General features: G+C 35.8%; 2 protein-coding genes across 6 annotated transcripts; both read left to right on the top strand.

Moving 5' to 3' along the window:
- The first annotated feature begins 579 nt into the window (after positions 1-579).
- On the top strand, positions 580-19,122 carry LOC110817812 (splicing factor U2af large subunit A-like). 5 transcript variants are annotated; one of them, XM_022046521.2, is made up of 18 exons: positions 580-807; positions 1,550-1,719; positions 2,029-2,139; positions 2,433-2,500; positions 3,118-3,188; positions 3,280-3,324; positions 3,412-3,471; positions 4,644-4,704; positions 4,798-4,910; positions 5,135-5,250; positions 6,738-6,836; positions 6,977-7,052; positions 7,248-7,336; positions 8,381-8,477; positions 8,596-8,694; positions 8,962-9,043; positions 17,710-17,777; positions 18,840-19,122. In XM_022046521.2, the coding sequence occupies exons 1-18, from the start codon at positions 745-747 to the stop codon at positions 18,975-18,977; spliced, it is 1,626 nt and encodes a 541-aa protein (XP_021902213.1). In that variant the 5' UTR covers positions 580-744; the 3' UTR covers positions 18,978-19,122. The 5 variants fall into 5 exon arrangements, with proteins under 5 accessions (XP_021902213.1, XP_088064378.1, XP_088064377.1 ...); XM_088208252.1 differs by having other exon boundaries at positions 2,026-2,139; positions 8,411-8,477; positions 8,599-8,694; XM_088208251.1 differs by having other exon boundaries at positions 2,026-2,139; positions 8,411-8,477.
- Positions 19,123-20,143: 1,021 nt separating this feature from the next.
- LOC110817811 (stem-specific protein TSJT1) lies at positions 20,144-21,704 on the top strand. Its single transcript, XM_022046520.2, has 4 exons — positions 20,144-20,643; positions 20,798-21,038; positions 21,127-21,247; positions 21,327-21,704. Exons 1-4 carry the CDS (start codon positions 20,432-20,434, stop codon positions 21,509-21,511), a joined length of 759 nt encoding a protein of 252 aa, XP_021902212.1. The 5' UTR covers positions 20,144-20,431; the 3' UTR covers positions 21,512-21,704.
- The last annotated feature ends 498 nt before the right edge of the window (positions 21,705-22,202 follow it).

The following is a 22,202-nucleotide window of genomic DNA, read 5'->3' as shown; positions in this document are numbered from 1 at the left end:
TTAATTTTTAAAAATAATAACATTTTTTATATTTATTTTACTAAATATAGTATAAATTATTATTACAAATTCTTTTATTAATTAACAACAATATAAAACTAACACGTCCTTTGTCCATATTGTTCCCGTGACAGCACCAATCCGATCGTACGGCTCCGGACGTAAGCAAAATATCGGCTTTTTGACTTTTTAATTAAATCATTATTTAGACGTAAAAAACAACCAATCACGTAAGCTATGCTTTCCTAAAAAAATCATTAAAAAATTGATATTTTATATGAAGTTGGTTAAAATTGATATTTATGACGTCAAATATACATTTGATTAAATAAACAATTAAATTACAATTTTAGTTAGTTAATTTTATTAAATAAAGTATTTATTTATTCCTACTCGCCCACCACTACTGAATTCAACAATTTATGTCTCAAAAGAATAGGATGGAGGTGGATTACTCTGTCATAGGCTCGCGATTTTCCATCAAATTACACTTGGCCCAAAAATTCTGGCCCAATTCAAGTCGGCCTTATTTATAGGGTTTCAAAATGATCCCCAATTTCTGACCCAATTCATCAAGACGGCAAACGTTGAGCACAGAGCGAAAGAGACGAACTGATTGATTAGTCTGATTAGTTGAAAGACGGAGAAAGCAGGCTCACAGATCAGAACTGAACCAACTCTTCTTCCTGCTCCAGCAAAAATTCTCCATAATTAGGGTTAGGGTTTTCAATTTGGAAGCGACAAATGTCTGCGCACGAATCACCATACAACGCCAATGGTGAAGACGATAAGTCCTCCCAACAGAAGGTTCGTTTCTTGCCGTACTTGTTTACTGAGAGCAGTTCTTTCGCCTTTTCCATTTCTTTTTTTATGCTTTTGTTTCATTTTTTTCAACTGATTGTATCCCTTTTGAATAATTATACTCGTTCTTGATTTATTTCAAAAAAAAAATTGTACTCCTTCTTGACGATTTTATCTAATATGGATGTTCTCTAGCATGGTTTTGATGTTTCCTTTTTTTTTTTAAAAAACTTGAAGTCCTCAACTGTATCTCCTTATCTGTTAATTGTCGTTCTATTGATGGTTTTTATACGCATATTTTTTGAGAACAAGAGCTGAGAAATTTGCTTTCGGCAGCTTAAGGAAAGTGAAGAAACATGCTCTCCTGGTTCTTTATTTGCATTTTTTAGATTCAAAAAGGGGGAAAAGTAGTAAATCATCTAACATTTTGCTCATCATCTTTCATCACCCACCCCTGGAGCCATAAAAGAGAATTTCTGCAAGTGTGGGTTAACTCTTGGAATTGTGAAAAGTTAAAACAATCTCAATTAGTGCTATAGGGGATGCATCAGGGACTGGAAAAATATTTTGTCAATTTGATATTGAGAACTATACAATTTTTACTTTAAAAAGTAGGCCTGTGTTTCTGTTTTTACGTAAACTTGCCACTTCACTTATTACTGTCCTTGTTGGTGTTTGTTCTGAATTAAAGTTTTTGTTTTTGTTTTTTTTTTCCGACTTAATGGCTGACTATATTCAAATTCACCAGCAAAATTCTCATGGCTGGACTCGTGAGAGACCTGGGACTCGAGAGCGAGGTCGAGAGAGGGAAAGGGACCGAGACCGCCATTTTAGGGACCACAAAGCCAGGGGCTTGAGAGATCATGGAGGCAGGGGCAAGTATGATAACTATAGCTCACGGAAACGAGATTACTTCAGGTTATATGCTCATAGCTGTCACTCATTTCTTCTTTTCCACTAGTTGTCTAATGATATAAGGTTCATCTTCCATGTGTTTCTTGGGTTTGTAAAAGAATTTGATCCTCGGTCGAACTTTTAATGGATAAATATAGGAAATGTCCATTTTTATGATATATTTCTTGTAAAAAAGATCTGATTTAGTGATTTGTTTGGGAAGATCTATAAGCCCTTTGTAGGTATAGAGATTGTTTGACTTTATTTCGGGGGATGTGTAAAGCATATACTTCTATCTTTTTCATTTTAGTAATTTTGGCTTATCTATTGTAGGAAATGCGAATACAGTCGAGATAAAGAAAAGCAGCATAGACACAGATCACGTTCTCGCTCCAGGGATAGATTTGGGAATCGATCCATATCACCCTCGCATTCTCCAAGAAGGTATATATTAGCATAATGATGATAACATGCCGAAGCTGTTCACTGAAAAGCGTGCATCTCTTTTCATGGGATGAGGCTGAAAACACTCATGGCTATTGAGGTTGTATTTGAGTTTGTCAGTTCATCATGCCAAACACTGTAAACTTGTGGCATTTCGAGATTGTTATAAGAATTGACAGAGATCTGAATCTCGGCAGTGAGCTTATGAATTAGAGAATGATGATGTTACATGTACTTTGATTAATAGCTATATGAATTTATTATTCTTTTGTTGGAAATGACTTTGTTTACAGCAAGCGGAGAAGTGGTTTTGACATGGCTCCACCAGTTGGAGCCATTCTGCCTGGTGCTGCTGTTCCAGGTTGGCATCTTGCCTCTTCTCTATTAGTGTACTTTTATCCCTATAAGCTATGCATTGCACCTACTTTTCTAAAAATCTAGGAATATTTAGCATTTTGTCTGCAATCTTTTTGCCATTTGTTTGTCCAGAGTTTTGAAAGTATTTCACATGAATTTACATCTCAAGTTTATCTAATGAGTTACTATGGAAACTGAGAACCATTGGTGTTGTTTGGCTGTTGTGTGTGGTTCTTGTTTATGTTTTGCGTTATTGGTTGGGTAAAGAGGCAGTGTAAGGTCGCATATCCTACTGTTCTATCCACTGGCGTGCTTGCGGTAGATTTATGTCCGAGGCCGAACCAATGCGCGATTAGCTGGATCTTGTTGTTCACCTTCAAGAAGAAACAGTTGCCTTTTGCTAGACTTACAAAAAATTGCCCTGCATCTGCAGTGATGGAATACATATCATACTTTAGTAATTGAATAATTTCTTAGGTATGAATAGGCTTCTCTTTATGGCTTTATGATGAATATAGATGGTTATAGGTTTCTATTATGTGTTATTTCCCCATTCTTATTAGGATTATATTAAACCTTATAGCAAATCTCTTTTCATTGACCTTTTTTCTTATCTGACAGGGCAATTGCCTGCTGTTCCTCAAACAGTACCAGGAGTTGCACAAAATATGTTGCCTTTTGGAACAGCCCAGGTCCATGCTCCTCATAGTGGTTACTTTAATTAAATGCATGCTTGCCCTGGCCTGCCTAGTTATGTATTGTTGAACTTTTCATATAAAACAGGTGGGAGCTCTTCCCCTGATGCCAGCCCAATCAATGACTCAGCAGGTGGATAATTACTGCTTGATTTTTGTTGTTTATATTATGCTCATAAAGAATCATTAATTTTTCTTTTTGGGTTGATTCTATTTATAGGCAACAAGGCATGCTCGTAGGGTATACGTCGGAGGTCTACCCCCCATGGCAAATGAGCAGGTTTTTCTTCCTGCTACAATTTCTTGTTTACTAGCTTGAAAGAATGATGAAATTTCCATTCCTATGGTCTTGTTAGTTGGATAGTTTTTAATCCAGCTCTAGATTGTGATTTATTATTTTTTGCAATTTGCTCTCCTGTGATACTGTTATTATTTTGATTTATAACTTTCATTTTCATTTTTCTTTAACCATTTATGGCTTTTCTATTGTAGGCTTTTCGACATGGGTTTTATGCCTAAGATTTTTTTTCTTAGATTTAGATAATGTTTGGGAGTTTAAGGAAGAAAGTAAAGTAGAAGAAAACATATTAAAGAGGATATAATCAACCATGTTTGAGAGTTAAATATGATAAAGAAGGTAAAGGGAAGTTTTTAACCACATCTTGTTTGGTTGAAGGAGGAAAGTAAGGTAGGGATTTGCTAACCATGAGGATCCTTTAACAGTAAAAGATATATTGTTAATTATAATAAAGTAAGCACTTGACTATGTTCATAGCTTAGTGAGAGAGTTTCATCTCTGTTTTTCCTTTGTTGATAGTTTTACTTTTTCGGCATGCTGGTTTAGCCATGCTTTTTGTCACCAAATTCTTGATGATGGAAACTTGGATATTGTTGTAAAAGTGAAGCTGGAGACATTCTACATCTACAAATCTTGGGTCCACGTGCTTAGAGGTGAAAATGTAACCCGTTTCATCATGCTGGGCAGGAAAAAGATAATGGTGCACAGCAATACCAAAGATATGGGACATAATTCTAGGATTTATTTTATGCTTTCTTAATTTTTTTGTAAGTGGTTTCCTATTCTTAATAATATAAAACTAATATTTATTTTTTGAGATAAATTCTTTGTTATGTCCTATTTGGAAAAGTTTACTTAGGAAGCTATATAATCTCTCTTATGTGACATCAATGCTTTAGTACAAATAGTCTGAGAATTTCTTTTGATATTGTAGTTGTGTGAAACAATCAAACCATAAATTTGGTAATCCATCTTTTATCGAACCTTGCTTGCTTATTGTTTTCTATTTTTGTTGTTGTAGGAGGATATCTTATCCTCATATTATGTAGTCTCTTATTCTTGCTCTTTCTTTTTAATAATATTTCTTTTATAAAAACATTGTTCTTGTTTTCTGAAATAATTTCAAGGTACTTTTTCTGGTACTTTTGAAACAGGCAATTGCAACATTTTTTAGCTGTGTTATGGCTGCAATTGGAGGAAATTCGGCTGGTCCTGGTAATCCAACATGTTTTTGTCTTTCACTCTTTGGCATAAGTATTCGCTTTTCCCATTTGATTGTGGTTCATAATTCTATATGTGGACTTGTAGGTGATGCAGTAGTTAATGTGTACATTAATCATGAGAAGAAATTTGCATTTGTTGAGATGAGAACTGTTGAAGAAGCTAGTAATGCAATGGCATTAGATGGGATTATGTTTGAGGTATGTCCATTTTTTAAGTTGGCGAGTAAGTCTTACATACAATTCCTATTTTCTAAGTGCTTGCAATGTTTCCTCTCATTAATTCATATGTATTCAGCCTGGAATGAAAAAAAAATAAAGTGAAGAAACTGGGGAAAATATTTAGAGAATTCAACGTGGCATTTACAAAATATATATCATTATATTTGTCAGTTTTTAGTTTGATGTTCTTTTGATCTTGGTAGGGTGTTGCAGTAAGGGTCCGGCGTCCTACAGATTACAATCCAGCATTAGCTGCAGCCCTTGGCCCAAGCCAACCAAGTCCTCACCTTAATTTAGCTGCTGTTGGAATCACCCCCGGGTATGTCGGCATTAGTGTAAAGTGATTCTGTTCATCCTTGATCATATTAACATCAATAGTCCAATTAGCGCTTGGATGAATATGGCTAATAAATGGTGTTTGTATGTTGAATAAGCTATTGAATGTGGCTGCAGACTGCAGTTCATTTTCATATGGTTATGGAGCTTTATTGTTGCAATGAAGTCAAGGAAGAAGATTTCCTTTATCCCTCTTTCTATTTTTTGGGTTACCTGGAAAGAGAGAAGTAGAAGATCCTTCACAATTCCACATCTTTTTTATGAGATTAGAGGTCACTGGCTTAGAACCCTTCGCATTTTGCTCAAAGGGGATCCTTGTGTGATGGAACTGAAGTTTTGAATTTTTTTCATATAATCTCCATTAGGAGAATGTAAATTCTGCTTTTCTTTCCTCTCTTCTTTTAATTGGGTCTGCACCCCCTTTGTGTCTCTTACATATCACCTTTTTTTTTCTCTCCCAAAAAATAAAAAAGGTTGGGCAGAGTCTTTCTTTCGTATCAAAATATTGACATTAGGAGGTAAGAGTGATGGAAGATTGCTTGGGCCGCCAACTTTACTTGATAAATGAATTATGGTGCAATATATTAGTAAGGTCTTTAGTGATTGTTTATGTACTGGTTGTATAAATTATTTAATCCTGGGTAGATGATTTGTATTGTAATTTGCAACAGTTCTAGTTACTCTAGCATATACTCTATTGTGTTTCTCATCCCTGCTCATTGTTAAGTCATGCAACAAACTTGCTTCTGTAGCACCACTCTTCTTTTTTTTTTCTTCTTTCTACTCCAAAAAGCCATTTCGCAATTTTTGCATGTATAAATTAGTTTGATTTAGCATCATCTATTTCTTCGTCCATTACTTTATATATGTGTGTATATATATATCTACATTTTCCTAATTAAGCTCCCTAAATTATAAGGGTTGGCAAGAATATGTGCTCATTGTTAAGTCATGCAACAAACTTGCTTCTGTAGCACCACTCTTCTTTTTTTTTTCTTCTTTCTACTCCAAAAAGCCATTTCGCAATTTTTGCATGTATAAATTAGTTTGATTTAGCATCATCTATTTCTTCGTCCATTACTTTTTATATGTGTGTATATATATATCTACATTTTCCTAATTAAGCTCCCTAAATTATAAGGGTTGGCAAGAATATGTGCTTGTTTTGAGTGCCTTTGCTGATTAGCTATCAATAACATTTAATGGTCTTCTACTCCTTGGAGAATATCTATACATGATTTCAGCTTGGTCTTCTGGGTAATACCTTTATTAATTTTGTCATGATCATTGACTTCGCAAATTATTGTGGTTTCTCATTATTTGATGGTCTTTCACAATCTGCTTCCTCAACTCAATCCACAAATTATTGCTTGTGTTTATCATGGTGGTTTCATGCTTGTGCTTTTCTTTTTTGTCATGGTCAATTTTCTTGAAAAATATGTCACTTTATTTACCATTTGATCATGCCAGAGCAATTGCTGGAGCAGAAGGACCTGACCGAATCTTTGTGGGTGGATTGCCATATTACTTTACTGAAGCACAAATAAGAGAGTTACTAGAATCTTTTGGGTATGAGCTTAGCTTTGGCCTTTCTGCCCCTTTCTCATTGTCATTTTAAACATGGACCTCTATGAACCCTCCATATTTTGTAAAATAATTCTATTAAGCTAATCCTAATACTCAAATGCTTCTCACCTGATCTGTTGCAGCCCTCTCCGTGGCTTTGACCTTGTTAAGGATAAAGATACAGGGAATTCTAAAGGATATGGTTTTTGTGTTTATAAGGTAAGTCAATTCAATCCTTAAAAAGCTTATAGTTTGGTTTAATAAGGTCTAAAAATTGTTTATTGTTTTGTTCTGGTTTGATCTTTGAGCCAAGTCAAGCCACGGTACCGGTGTATATCCGTGCATATAAAGAATAATTTAGAGGTCTTAGATGATTTTGATTAGCTGGTGAACTAAATGTGCAAGATATCTCAGGATCCAGCAGTGATAGATGTTGCATGTGCTGCGCTTAACGGGTTGAAAATGGGTGATAAGACACTAACTGTTCGTCGTGCAACCATAAGGTTGGTGTTATACAAGGTTCTGAATTAGTGCTGTGCTTCTGATAGCAGCTATACCTTCCATTTCTTTTTTCTTCATGCTATGTCTCCTTTTTCAAATCTTCTCAAATCTTCTAGTTTGATACTGAGTTTTTAGATGGAGGTATTTTAACTGTTGGTGTACTATTTTTTCTTTTGAAATAAAAGAGAAATATTATTGTGACCAATAGTACAAAGGGGGTACCGCCCGTATACAAAATAGATTTACATCTCAGTTAAGTGGTCGATGACCATTCCAATATCATTCCAATCATTCATGTCATGATCCAATAATGTGGAACCAAAAGTATTAACCCATCTATCTCTAATTTTTACGAAGTTAATTTCTATGTTTTCAAAAACTCTCCTATTTTTTTCCTTCCACACAATCTAAAAAATGTTAAGTGGTAACTGTTGGTATACTATTGGGTGGTTAAAACACACAGAAGATAAACAAACAGGGCCAAGTGACTTTTGACACAATTATAAATGGATTTGGAAGCTGAGGAAATTTATTTTCATATTATGCAAGTATGGTTGGATGAATATCCTGTTGGCTGGATGCCCAGTTGGCTTCTTCGTTTTAACTCAGTTAATGCAAAATGATAAAATTTGTCTATGTCCTTTCTATTTTATTCAATCTGATTCAATTTTATTTCTATATGCACATTGTACATTTTTTTTTAACAAAAATTGATGAATAACCTACTGGGGAATATAAAATTACAAAATACAGTAGGCTTGTTATGTTCATTCCAATTCAATTATCTTGTTTTGCTGCTTTAATGGATTTGAGAATAAAGACGGGAAAGATGTAAATCTGGCTAATGTATACTGTGGTTGCAGCATATGTACTAAAAATTTTTGTTATGGTGTGTAGGTTTCAAGTTCTTGCATCATTTTGCTATTTTTCCTTTGATATTTTTTTTAAATAATTTTTCCTTCAATATTTTTAACCGCACGTCATCATGACACATACTCATCACATTACGTGTTTTTGAGTAGTGTAACTTTGTATAATCCTTGAAGCCTTCCTGATGTGAAAATATTACCGAACAGCACTGGGCAGTCCAAGTCAGAACAGGAAAATATATTAGCTCAGGCACAGCAGCATATTTCAATGCAGGTAAAGCCAAACTTCATGCCTCTTGTTTGTTTATCTTCTGGGTTATTTATCTCTGGTGATGTATGTGTTCAAAGCCCCACTTTCTAGTTCTTGACGTGGATATGCATTCTGGTTCCAGAAGATGGCCTTGCAAGTTGGAGGTTTTAGTCTCTCTGGAGTCGAAACTTCACCTTCAGTATTTGCAGAAGCTCCTACTAAAGTTTTGTGCTTAACTGAGGTATATTTTTGCATCTATTTGCTGTTTTTTGCCATATACCTTTTTACTTTAGGTCACCAATTTCCTTTTGAATATTCTCGCACAATTAGATTACCCTCCATTTGGATCATGGATAGAGTGAGGTAAAGAAAATCATTAAAATGATTAGGAAGGCTTATTTCTTCATATCATATAATCCTATCCTAATTATTAATTTTTAGATTATCATTTAAAAAAAGGAATCTTGTGGATTATACTGAACATATTTCTATTTATTTTATGAGTAAGGCGATTACGGCCGATACGTTAAGAGATGATGAGGAATATGAAGAAATACTTGAAGACATGAGGGAAGAATGTAGCAAGTTTGGTATGTATGCACACCATGTTTTTATATGTCTCAATGAATTATTTTTGTATTGTTCCCTGGTGGAAATAATTATTCCTTAATTTTATCAAACACTTGAAAATAATCATCTTATGCGAATTATACTACATGCTCTTTATTAGATTTTGAATGCTCAAATGTTGGAAAATCTGTATGGACGTGGTTGTGAGAATCTGTAGGGACATAGGTCGAGGGTCTCTATACGAACACCAATTTTCTCCTTCCTGCTTGGGCCCCCGGCGAGTGTTGAGAGGCTATGGTGCTTTCTTAGATCAGAAAATATTTGATCATAGAAAGCAAGACTTTTGACATTGATTTGCGGGAAAGAAAGCGGAAGGCATCGAGGTGAGTGAAAATAGGAGAGGATTTAGGTTGACCATCACGTTCTGGGAGGATGAGGTCGAGTGGCTGTTGGGTGCTTTGTAGAAGTTTTATTGGATGAGATGAGGAGACCTCTGGAGGTGGAATATTGCAGGCAGAAACCAGAATCTTTGGGTGGCCATGGAGGGCAACAACTAGGGTAAGTTTTTTGGTCATTATAGAGAATAAAGGGGAGGAATCTAGACGCATCTTCATTTTAGGAAGGTCCACAGGCTGGATGGTGGTGAGGATGATGGTGGTGTTGTTTAGAATGGTTGGAAGGAAGTTTGATGAGCTTGGACGACCAAAGGTGCTAAAACTGAGCACCCAGAAGAAGCAACATTTTCGGTGGTGGTTCCCAACACCATTCCTAGAACACTGCGCGTGCTTGAGATGTAAGGTGGAGTTGATTATGAGGATGGAGGTTAGGGGAGAGAGGAACTTTGCTGTAATGGTGGAGGGGAGGAGAGAGGGGAGTTGGATAGGGAAAAAGGACCCAATTTTAAGATGGGTTCGGTGAAATTTAAAATTCTTCGAAAAGCAAAGAAGCTGCATTGTTTTGGAGGAGATAGGGCGCTGAAGGGGCCTTGGCTTAAGGAGACCAATAGCGAGGTGAAGGCTGGTAAGAAGCTGAAATTTAGTTGGCCCGAGAAAGGGAAATGAATAAAACAGAGCAAGATCGGGCCCGTGCATGAATGGTGACCTGTTGCGAGGAAAATAAAAAACCCAATTCGAATATTAGGGAGAAGGTAAAGAACCTTGAATAGTGAGAGGATGGGATTTGCAATGGTGGATCCCAAGACAGATTCTGCTGACAGGAAAGGCAACGGAGAAAGGGGGAGTGTAGTAGAATGGGAGAGGAAGAAGAAAGGGCGGAAGAAATGGCGTTGGAAGTGGAAGAAGGGGAGCTATGCATGAACCAGCTAAGAAGGCCGGTGGGGCCTCTATTTTGCTGTTGGCAGTGGTTCTGGCAACAAAATTGGTGTTGCTAAGCAGTCTGGGGGTGGAGAGATTACTGAGGTGCAAGATGCTACGACTATTGCTGAGAATGGGAATGGAGAGATCGGGGGAGGGCTGCGTGTAGAAGACAAGTCTAGATGGGTCCTGAAAACATACAACAGATTAGTAAAATGCTTGTTATCAGTTTTGAAGAACTCGAGGAACAGGGCATGATGCTTTTCAAGGAGATTGAGAGAAGGAAAAAAGGGGAACATGAATGGGGGACAGTTAAATCCTTCGGTCAAGAGCAAACAAAGGGTGGATAATGAGGCAAGCTGGCGAGTGATTCTTGTCTTATGGGATGATAGAGTTCTTAGCTGCATGGAGGTTTTGGTTTGGAGGCTGCTTTATGTCATGTTTATTTGAAGATAGAAGTAATGTGTGAAGGTAGGTGTCAGAAGCCATTGACATGACTTTCTAATCTTGAGAAAGAAAGAAAGAGAGAAGAGAGAAATAGAAGAGAAACAGAGAGGGAAATTTGAGAAATAATTTTATTTTTTTCTTAATTGATTATAATATAAAAGTTGAGCCTTTTATAGGCTATAAACAATTAAAGCAGCTATTCTCACGGACATAATCAATGTAGCGGTGGCTGTTGTGAAATAAATTCAAAAATTAACTCTAACTCTAACCATAATCGATACTTGTCAAAAACTAATTTACCCCTTTTATTTTTTCTCTCTTTTTTTTACTCTTAATGTTCTGGTAATACCCTCTCCTTCAACATCAACCTTGTCCTCAAGGGTAAAATATCACTTATTATTATTATTATATATGTATATTTTTTAAAGCAGTTTTTTTTCTCTTTCATATATATATATATGTATATACTAAAGCAGTTATATATATATGTTAATTATTATATACGTGTATATATATATATATATTTTTTTTTGAAGCAGTTTTCTACTGTCTCATAAATCAATTTTTTTTTATTGTATATAGATGTGTATACATATATATATATATATATATATATATATTTTAAAACAGTTTTCTACTACTTCCACCCTGTGAAAATTTGATTTTCACATATTGGCTCCTCTACACCACTGAACGTAGCCACTGTCGAGCGATGTAATCATGCTGCTGCAGTAATGCCTTCTTCTTCCACCTCTTTTTCTTCCGCCTCTCCTTTTCCAGATCAGAATCCATCTGAAAAACGAGAGACCTGTAGGTTCCCATCTTGACCTCGCGCGGATTAAAGCGGAACTCGAGCAGAGCTTCTGGGAGGTAGCTTTTTCTGGCTAGTTGGCTGAGGCAAACGAGGGAGAGACCTCTAGGGTGTTCATTCTCGACCGCTACTGCTTGAGAAAGAAAGAGAAGGGGAGCAGGTGAACCAGTTCGGTTCAAAATGTTGGCTGGGCCAGTTTGAATTAGATAAGTTAGCGAACCTGGTTTGGTCTGTGTTGTTTGGCCCGATTCAATATCTGGGTTTATTTTTTTATCTGAACTTCAATTCTTTTCTTCTTCATCATGCGGAAGAGAGGTTGGTTGTCTGTCAGGTACGACCCCTTGAACCGTCGGTCTCGCATCTTCCGGAAATGCCTCCGCCAAGCGTTCGAAGTTTTCTTCGGTCCAGTCGGCAGATCTGCCACATAGCAGATCCAGGATCATGCTAAACTACCGCCGCGATTCTTCCATGAAAGCAGTGAGTTTCAGGTCGATCTCCTTCACGGTAATCGCTTTCGGATTCTCCGGCTCTGATACTACTTTGTCAGAAGCCTTTAATATGACTTTCTGATCTTGAGAAAGAAAGAGAGAGGAGAGAGAAATAGAAGAGAAACAAAGAGGAAAATTTGAGAAATAATTTTATTTTTTTTTCTTAATTGATTATAATATAAAGATTGAGTCTTTTATAGGTTATAAGCAATTAAAACAGTTATTATCATGGTTAGAATCAATATAGTGGTGGTGGTTGTGAAAAAAATTTAAAACATAAACTCTAACTCTAACCGGAATTGATACTTGTAAAAGATTAATTTACCTCTTTTATTATTTCTTTCTTTTTTTTACTCTTAATATTCTGATAGTGGATGCTTACCAGGGTGTAGTGCAGAGGTGAGGATAGAGAAGGGCAAGTTGTGGGAGGACTTGGATGAATGAAAATGAGATCTCCCATGGTTAATGGCGGTAACTTTAATATGGTCTTGCGGAAACAGGAAAGATCAAGGGACATTTCTCTTGGATTTGTATGGATGAGTTCATTGGAGACTTTAGATAGATTACAACTATTGGATTTGCCTCTCGTGTGAGGTAAATGAATTTGGTCTAATCAGAGGTTAAACCTAACTTGCTCTAGAGACAGATTTTTTGTGTTAATGACTTGTCAACCTAAAAAATCAAGGCTGTGTCAAAAACTTTTGCTACGCACTATTTCTGGTCACTCCCCATATACTTAGACTCTGATTGGATAAGATGGAGCTCCCGTTCCTTTAGGTTTGGGGATAAATTGTTAAAGTCAACCGGTTCCATGAAAAAAAATAAGAAAATGGTGGTGAGAGGTGATAGTGGAGGGAAATGCTAGTTACAGGGTGGTTAGGAAGTTGGAGGTGGTTAGGCTGAAATTAATAAGTGGTGTAAGGAAGAGCGGGGGAGAGAGGCTATACTCACTTAATCTCGACTCTAGGACCTTAAGGAATTTGACTGTTTGGAGGGGGGGTGGTTTGTTACTAAAGATTTGGTTTGCAAAAAATCTATTAGGCTTGAGTTGGCAAATAGAATGTAAATTGAAGAGATCTCCTGGAGACAAAAACTAAGAGATAGATGGATAAAAGAGAGAGAGAGAAACACAAAATTTTTCCACTTTATGGTCAATCACCACAAGAAATCAATTATGTGGAGGTGTTAGATATTGATGGCATTTGGTGAAGGGGAATGAGGAGTTGAAGGAAGAGGTCAAGTTTTTTTTTTGGCATGCTATACTATGAGGATTTTAGTTGGAGGTCTAAGTTTGGTGGCTCGAATTTTATGTCATTAAATGAACAAAGTCGTGAATCTCTCGAAAGGAGGTTTTCTAAGGAGAAGATTTTAGAACACCTTATGCAGTGTAGAAAGGGCAAAGCTATTGGGCCTGATGGTTCTAACATGGGTTTCCTATAGAAATTTTGGCATATGATTAAGGGTTGCATTGTTGAGCTATTTGATGAGTTTCATGAATTTGGGTACTTAATTAGATGTTTAAACTCTATATTTCCGATGTTTATCCTTAAGGTGGAGGGAGTGACAAGCATCAAAGATTTCATACCAATTAGCTTTGTAGGAAGTATTTATAAACTCATTTTCAAAGTGTTGGCAAGGAGAATCACTAAGGTGATTGGAGGATGGTCAATGAGTGTTAACATGCTTTTGTGGAGAGTAGATAGGTCCTGGATGAGATTCTTGTTGCAAATGAAATCGTGGATGAACAATACAAGAATATTTGAGGGTATCTTTTGCAAACCTGATATTAAGAAAACTTACGATCATATAAACTAAGACTTTCTTGATTACATGCTGGAGCAACTGGTTTTTGGAGACAAATAGCTCAAATGGATTAGCTCATGCATCCTTACGACCTCTTTTGCTGTTATAGTTAATGGGGGGTCCATCTTCTTTCTTTACAGCCTTTAAAGGTATCATATAAGATGATCCTGTCTTCACTCTTCTATTCATCATTATTATGGAAGCATTTAATAGAATGCTTTTGAGGGCTAGAGCTTGAGATATTTAAGGGGTTAAGAGTGGTGATGGTGAGCATGTGGTGGAGGTAACTTTTTTTTTTTTGCTTATAATTCTTTGCTTTTTTGTCAATTAAATGAGAGGACTCTACTTAACTTCAGACGTAATTTTGGTAAGTTTCTCAAGCGATTTCTGGCCTCAACATTAACATTTCCATGTCTGGATTGGTGAAATTATATGATGAGATAGATGCTAGAAGATTGTCTAGGATTCTTGGATGCAGGAGTGTGGACTTATTGATTGAATATCTGAGGCTCCCGTTAGGTGGCAAATATAAGGATGTCACAACTTGGGAGACTTGTGATGGCGATGTTCGTATTGTGGTTGGTTGGATGAAAGAGGAACTTTTTGTCTAATGGGGGAGACTTACACTTACCAGAAGCACTATGACAAACGATCTCATTATTAGGTGTACTTATTGATAGTTGTCATGTAGCCAAAAGATTGGAATAAATTCAATAAAGATTTCTCTAGGGAAGAAATTAAGGAAAGAAGAAATATCATCCTCTTGGCTTGGGATGAGGTCAAAAAGCCTATTCATTAAGGTGAATGTTAGGATACGAAGGGTGAAATGGAAATGACAAAAGGGGTAAATTAGTTTTTTGCATGTATCAATTAGGGTTAGGGTTAAGGTTAAGGTTAAGGTTAAGGTTTTGAATGCACTTCCACAGCAGTTGTCGCTGCATTAAGAGCGACCATTGATTACGACCATAATAGTAGTTACTTTAATTGCTTATAACCTTTAAAAGACTCAATTTTTATGTTGTAATCATCAAGAAAATAAGTAAAATAACTATATATGATTTTCTTCTCTATTTCTCCTCTCCTTCCTTCTTATCTTTCTCTTTTTATTACTTCAAATCAGACTCATGTCAAAAGTGCATGACAAGGTGGTATCAGAGGCGCGTATCAAATCCAAATGGGAGGAGGTGATGGCAGGCGATGAGGGAATACTTCTTTGCCCTTTACGACGCACAAAGAAGAAAAAAGAAGAAAATGGGTTTCGGCGGTTAAAAGAAACCCCGAAACTGGTCTGATTGGTTTAGGGTAATAGCTTAATCGAACTAAACCGGTTCGGACCAACTGGTTCCGTCTGGTCTTCTTCTTCCTTCTCTCTTGGTTCTTCTTCTTCTTTCTCTCTCTGTTCTTATGCTTCCCTTATTCTCTTATCTTCTCTCTCTATGTTGGTTCTTCTCTCTCCCAATATATCTCTCTCTATGTATATTTCTCCCTCTTTCTCTCTAACAGTTCTTCTTCTCTCTATCTCGGTTCTCTCTCTTTGTTCTCCTCTCTCTATTTCGGTTCTCTCTCTCTTTGTTCTCCTCTCTCTATCTCGATTCTTCTCTCTCTCTCTTCTCTCTCTATGTTCCTCTCTCTCTGTTCTTCTCTATCCCAATATCTCCCTACAAGTCTCCCTTTCTCTCTCTACTTTTCTATCTCTAAACTCTCTCTATATATTTCCCTCTCTTTTCTCTCTCTAAAGGCCTCTCTCTCTATAATCTCCTTCTCTCTCCTCGACTCCCTCTTCCCTCACTTCCAGGATCTTCTTTTCTTCCCTAATATTAAACTCTACCTCACTATTCAATTAATTACAAATTCTGCCCCACTATTTCCTTAATTATCAGTTGTGCCCCACTATTTTCTTAATTTCCAATTCTATCCTCACTATTTTCTTAAAATTCAAGTTCTACCCCAATGTTTTCTCAAATTCAAATCTTGTCTCAACTTAATTTCAAAATTGCCCTAATATTTTAAAGTTACCCTCATTTCTTAATTTTTACCATAAATATCACAAAGTAACTTTGACCACATTAAGGCTCAGGTGACTTACATGTCAAAGCTGCGTTCTAACAAGAGTATCTCAAAACAGAAGTATAAGATACCCAAGTTACAGCCTTTTAATAGACAGCACTAAGAGGACATATAGCTGAAGAATGTGCCTGGAAAGATTATGAATATCTACATCAACAGTTTCCACATCTCTACCTTGAGGATAAGGTTGATGCTCAAGGGAAGGGTATTGTCAGGATACAAAGGGTGAAAAAGGAAATGACAAAAGGGGTAAATTAGTTTTTTGCATGTATCAATTAGGGTTAGAGTTAAAGTTAAGATTTTGAATGCACTTCCACAGTAGTTACTGCTGCATTAAGAATGGACACTGATTACGGTTGTAATAGTCGTTACTTTAATTGCTTATAGTCTATAAAAGACTCAATCTTTATGCTGTAATCATCAAGAAAATAAATAAAATAACTATCTCAGATTTTCGTCTCTAGTTCTCCTCTCCTTCCTTCTTCTCCTTCTCTTCTTTTTATTTCTTCATATCAGACCCATGTCAAAGGTCTCAGACAGTAAAGCTGGATTTGAGATATGTGATGGAGGTTAATATTGCTCTTTAGGGGAAATGGCTTTGTACATTTATGAATGAAACTGATAGTCTCTCGTGAATGTTGATAGAGGTGAAATTTGGTATGTGAACAGAGGCTGGTACATTAGGCTCTTGTCTAAATCCCATGGTAATGAGATGTGGAAGAAAATCGATATAGGTAGGACTAATTTCCAGGACTGTTAGCTGGAGAGTTTGCACTGGGGACAGGATCAGCTTATAGCATGACACCTGGTTGGAGGGTGGCACGCACAGAGACCAGTTCTCCTGGATCTATATTATTGCTTGGTATAAGAACAAAGTTTTTACTTCTACCCCCGGACTGTATGAGCTGTAGATTCAATTCTATTTACTTCTACCCCCAGATCTGCTGTTTTTTTCTTCTAGCGAGGATGACCACGCACAAAGTTCGACCAATTTGTTTTCTGTGTAGTTCCAAGATTGTGCTTTTAGATACTTCTGACACTTAAGACTCAAGGTTGAGTTTTCTTCAATGAGGGAAGAATGACGCGCAATAGATTTTGATTAGGGATTGTATTTCTAGCCAACCTACAATTTATTGTAATAATATTAATAATATTAGTGCTTCAGTATTTGGGTTTTGTTTATAATTTACATCGTTTCAAGCTTTAGTTTTTCTACCACAATTTTATGGTTATAGTTAGATTACCTTTAGTATTCAAGTACTATAAATAGAATTGAATCTCAAGTCATGGGTAACAAATTATTTCTGAGAATATTCTTATTATTTCTGATTGTGTGATATGCTCAAATCTTAGGTAATGCTTAAGAGTTTCTTTTTTATGTTTGATATATAATAAAACCTATTTGTGATATTTAGGTTTGCCCGGAATCTCTTAATTAAGCCAATTAATCATAAATTCTATCCCCAAAAAATTCGTAACTTGTCCTCCATAATTGGAATCGTGGAAATAGAGTTTAGGAAAAAGGAGGCAAACGCTTTTGAGATGAACGTTTTAAGATTCAACTGATTAAAGAGCATATCGGATACATGCAGTAAAACCAGTGTAATATTTGTTGATGATGGATTATTGAAGTTTATTGTTACAATTTTCTCTCGGACAAAGATGGTCTTTAGTAGAAGATTCCTCAGATCATTTATTTTACTGTTAGTGACTAGTGTTAAAGGTTGACCTTCATGTGCTATGTGTGAAATGATCAGGAACCTTGTTGAATGTTGTTATTCCTCGCCCAAATCCAAATGGAGAGCAGATGCCAGGTGTTGGAAAGGTAATTTCTTCTTCTATATTATACTCGGCTTGGCTCCTTTTCCTCTCCAAAAACGTTAAGATTATGCTTTAGGCTTTTTAGCTGTTGAGTTTAATATTATTTCCAGCCCAAGATTCTTTAAAATTTCTTATATTACTCTTTTGTTGTGGTGGTGCATTTTTGTCTATAAAAATCTCAGGGTATTCCTACCTTATTTCCTGTCAATTGGTTACTAGAATCTTTTTTTTGCAAAGTCTTTTTGGTTATGCATCATAAATTGGAAGGAGTCCAGTCTATTGAGCCAAAGTGAAAAAATTCTTCCACGCAACAGTAATGGAGTCTCTTAGTTACTAATATCCTCTCTTCCTTTTTGCTTCTAAAATTGGCAAGGTGTCTGGGAGTCTCCAAGCAGGGGTGGCTTCTCATTGTAGTAAATTGGGCAATTTAACCTGTTTGATTGATGTGAACACACACACACACACACACACACACACACACACACACACACACACGTATATTACAAGGAAATTTACATGAGGATCCGTGAAGGTTTGGTTTACTTACAACTTGCTCTTCTATGTCTTAAAATAACCAATTAGTTCTTTCATTTTTTTATTTTTGCAAAGATTTTGACAAAAAAGACCTCCAATAATTTTGACCTCATAATAGTTTGGCTTATTTTGACTTTCATTGATAATTATTTTTCTTTTCTACTCTATTGAATCCCTTGCTATAGTGGTTTATCTCTGCTCCTGTCACTGGGATTCTAGGCAATAAACCGTGCATATGTTTCATGATTTTGGTTGATTATGTTACCTAGAAGTACTTTCTTTCCGGGCAGAATGCCCTTGTTTGATTCTTTGTTTTCTTTTTTTTTTTTTCAAATATTTATCCAAATTTGTTTTCACGAGTGGCAAAACCAATTTTCACAGGTTATCTTTGATTCTTTGTTTTCTTTTTTTTTTTTTTCAAATATTTATCCAAATTTGTTTTCACGAGTGGCAAAACCAATTTTCACAGGTTATCATGCATTATGCATTGGGGTGGCTGATGGTATCCCATCTCATGGTTTATACTTTGCAGGTGTTCTTGGAATACTCGGATACGAGTGCTTGTGCAAACGCAAGGAATTTGCTAAGTGGGAGGAAATTTGGAGGGAATGTTGTGATTGCAGTTTATTACCCGGAAGACAAGTATTACAGCAGAGATTATAGTGCATAGGGGGGATTAAACTTGTATTTTGTGTTACTTTTAATTCACAATGTACAGTAGTCTTCTGCTAGTGATCTGAAGACTAAGATACGAGTTGTGAATGTTGTGATATTTTGCTTGTTTGGTAATCAATTTATAAATATACATTTTCCTATATCATCAATGTACCATTTCTGTTAACTGCCATATTCACCTTTGTAAGCCCGGACACATACAGCTGCATGGACATACAACCAAACACGCAGCCATGTCATGCACACGTGTGTATCTATTAATCCGCGTACACTTGTATACCAAATTATTGGCACGCTGGTTTATATCATTTTGTATAATATTGTTTTAAGTCTGTAGTTATTTTATTTTATTTGTGAGTATACAGCAGAAGTGGAAGTGGAGAATCCCAGACTCAATGGACAAATGAAAGTGGAGTAACTGTTTGATCCAAACGGCAAGTGTAATTTGTAGTTTGACACATATGCCTATAAATACGTGAAAATCTATTGTTAAATTAATTAAAATTTGAAAAATTAAAAAAAAAAAATATAACTCAAAGAAATTACTAAATTTTATATAAAAATGAGAAGTTAATACATTTATACTAAAAAAAAAAAAGAAAAACTTAAAAAAGTAATAAAATGGAGATTATAAAGTAATAAATTGACGTTATAATTAGTTTGGATGGGAAAAATTAATTTTACTTAATGTGGTGATTAAAAAATTACTTTTTATGGGAAAGTAGTGGGCCCTTGTGTAAATATTAATTTTGCCAGACAAAAAGAGTATTCAGCATTTATTATTATGGTGATTCAGAATTCTTTTAGATTTAATTAATTAATTAATTAATTAATTTAATCATTTCAATAATTCAAGAATAGACAATAAATTAATAATTAATCCATTGAGAGAGAGAGAGGGGGTAATATGTCCGTTAGAAGACAGCAAATCAGATCACCCGACAAGAAATGAAATGCTGACTCGGATCATTCTCACTCCACCAAACCAGACATAAAATAATTTCTGGTTCTGGATAACTCTCTGCGACCATTTCCTCTCGTTCCCACTTTTTACTTTATTTACCCTTTTCCAAAATTTAAAAATTACAGATAAAAAAAAAGAAGAAAGAAATAAAAATCCTGCCTTTCAAAGATAGATTGCTTATAACTCACTCCAAACCCCCTTGATAATCGGCCGTGGTTAGTTTATCCATAAATTGAAGGGTGACTTTGAAAAAAGAAGGGAAGGAAACAACTTGAGCATTGACTTTATTGGTGAGCTTTTACGTGGCATCTACGATCGAAATATGCGTTTTAGATAATACTGCCGTCGTGTCAAATCTCTCTTTTCTCCTCTATAAATACTTACTACCATTTTCTTCTTTTCTTCATCGTTCATTCTCTCTCTCGTTGGTATCTGTTTGTTTGGCAAGAAAAGGGTTTGTTTGTTTTCCAGAAAAGAAGGAAAAGATGTTGGCTGTATTCAACAAAGGGTTGGTAAATCCACCCGAGGAGCTACGCAGTCCGGCCTCATTGGGTTCATCCAAGAAACCTAAACTTCCCCAAGAAATCCTCAATGATTTCTCTTCTTCTCATCCGACAAATGCTTTCTCTGTTTGCTTTGGAGATGCAGCTTTGCTCGCTTACTCTCCTTCTCAAAATTCCCATTCCAAATCTCAAAGGTAAGTACTTTTCTCCTTCTCCCACATAATCTTCAAGGGCTTAATCGATTGGATAAAATTTATTAATACCCAGGAAAAGGAAATAAATCTATATCATGTAATTATGATTTGACAGAGATGTAATCAGATTTATGGTTGATGGAAAATATGGCAGGTTGTTCTGTGGGTATAATGACGTGCATTGTATCTTCTTGGGGAGCTTGAACAATTTATGCAGCCTGAACAAGCAGTACGGTTTGTCGAAAGGCGGCGATGAGGCCGTGTTTGCCATTGAAGCATACAGGACCCTTCGTGACCGTGGTCCGTATCCTGCTCACCAGGTCCTCAAGGATCTTGACGGTGACTTTGGATTTGTGATCTATGATGCCAAGGCTCAAAATGTCTTTGTTGCACTGGCAAGTTCATTTCCCAAACACGCTATCTATACATACATATGCATAAAATACTGTGATGTATATTGAGTAATGGTTTGATGTAATGCAGGGTGCAAATGAAAGGGTGAGGCTTTATTGGGGAATTGCAGGTGATGGGTCTGCTGTGATATCTGACAACTTGGCAGCCATTAAAGAAAGCTGTGCAAAATCCTTTGCACCATTTCCAACTGGTGTGTGAAAAGATGTTTGTGGGTAGAATTTTGAAGTGGGAAATTGTAGTAGAAAATTAATTGCATTTTGTTTTTGCAGGGTGTATGTTCCATAGCGAAGAAGGGTTGATGAGCTTTGAGCATCCAAGGAGGAAGATGAAGGCAATGCCCAGGATTGACAGTGAAGGGGTGATGTGTGGAGCTAATTTCAAGGTTGATGTTCAGTCCAAAATTACCAACATGCCACGCGTCGGCAGCGAAGCTAATTGGGCATTGGGAAGCTAGCTTTGCTTATTGTAATGTTCATGTATTCTCTGGTTTTTCTTTTTCGAATTTTATTTAAAATGTTGTATTTGGTTAAAGTTGGAAACAAGTACTTTTTAGCTTTTTAATCTTCTGGGTTTCTGGTTGATTTGTAAAATATTTGTTTTGTAAATAAGGAGGAATCAAGTAACGAAGAGCACTTCATTTTTCTGTCTCTTTCTTCTCTCGGTGAAAGCAGTTTGTGGTTTGATTTTGACATTTGGTGCAATCCGAACTAAAAAACCAAATAAATTCAGTTTGAACTTGGTTGGGAAAATTGATTGAAGTTTGGATTAAAATTATAGACTTTTTATCTTAATGAGTGAGGTGCAAATTTAAAAATATTATCATTCATTTCTAGTCACATATATTAATATCATTTTTGGTTGAGCGAAATGATTGAATTTTGGTTTGAGTAAGATACAAATTTAGAAATATTATCATTCGTTTCTAGTCATGTAATACACTCTTTTGTTTTTTGCTTGTATTTTTTTCATGTATTTATATATTATATGGATACATATAATATTGTTTTGAATATATTTCCAATAAATCTGCTCAAGTTTGGTAAGAATCAGCTTTTCTTATAGGATATAACTAAATTAAAACTTTAAACCCGAGCTCGATCTAGCTTTCTCTTTTAAGAGTTTTGAACGAAAAATGAAAAGCTCTT

The sequence above is a fragment of the Carica papaya genome, chromosome 7, assembly GCF_054855325.1.
Source record: "Carica papaya isolate Zhongbai chromosome 7, ASM5485532v1, whole genome shotgun sequence".
Classification (NCBI taxonomy): Eukaryota; Viridiplantae; Streptophyta; class Magnoliopsida; order Brassicales; family Caricaceae; genus Carica; species Carica papaya.
The sequence above is the reverse complement of the archived record's forward strand: the minus strand, read 5'-3'. Positions and strand labels throughout refer to the sequence as shown.

Coding starts and splice junctions, on each gene's coding strand:
- LOC110817812 (XM_088208249.1), top strand. CDS start 745: ATGTCTGCGCACGAATCACCATACAACGCCAATGGTGAAGACGATAAG. Junction 2,140..2,432: donor CCCTCGCATTCTCCAAGAAG/GTATATATTAGC, acceptor CTTTGTTTACAG/CAAGCGGAGAAGTGGTTTTG. Junction 8,695..8,961: donor AAGTTTTGTGCTTAACTGAG/GTATATTTTTGC, acceptor TTTATGAGTAAG/GCGATTACGGCCGATACGTT.
- LOC110817811 (XM_022046520.2), top strand. CDS start 20,432: ATGTTGGCTGTATTCAACAAAGGGTTGGTAAATCCACCCGAGGAGCTA. Junction 20,644..20,797: donor TCCCATTCCAAATCTCAAAG/GTAAGTACTTTT, acceptor AAAATATGGCAG/GTTGTTCTGTGGGTATAATG. Junction 21,248..21,326: donor CTTTGCACCATTTCCAACTG/GTGTGTGAAAAG, acceptor TTGTTTTTGCAG/GGTGTATGTTCCATAGCGAA.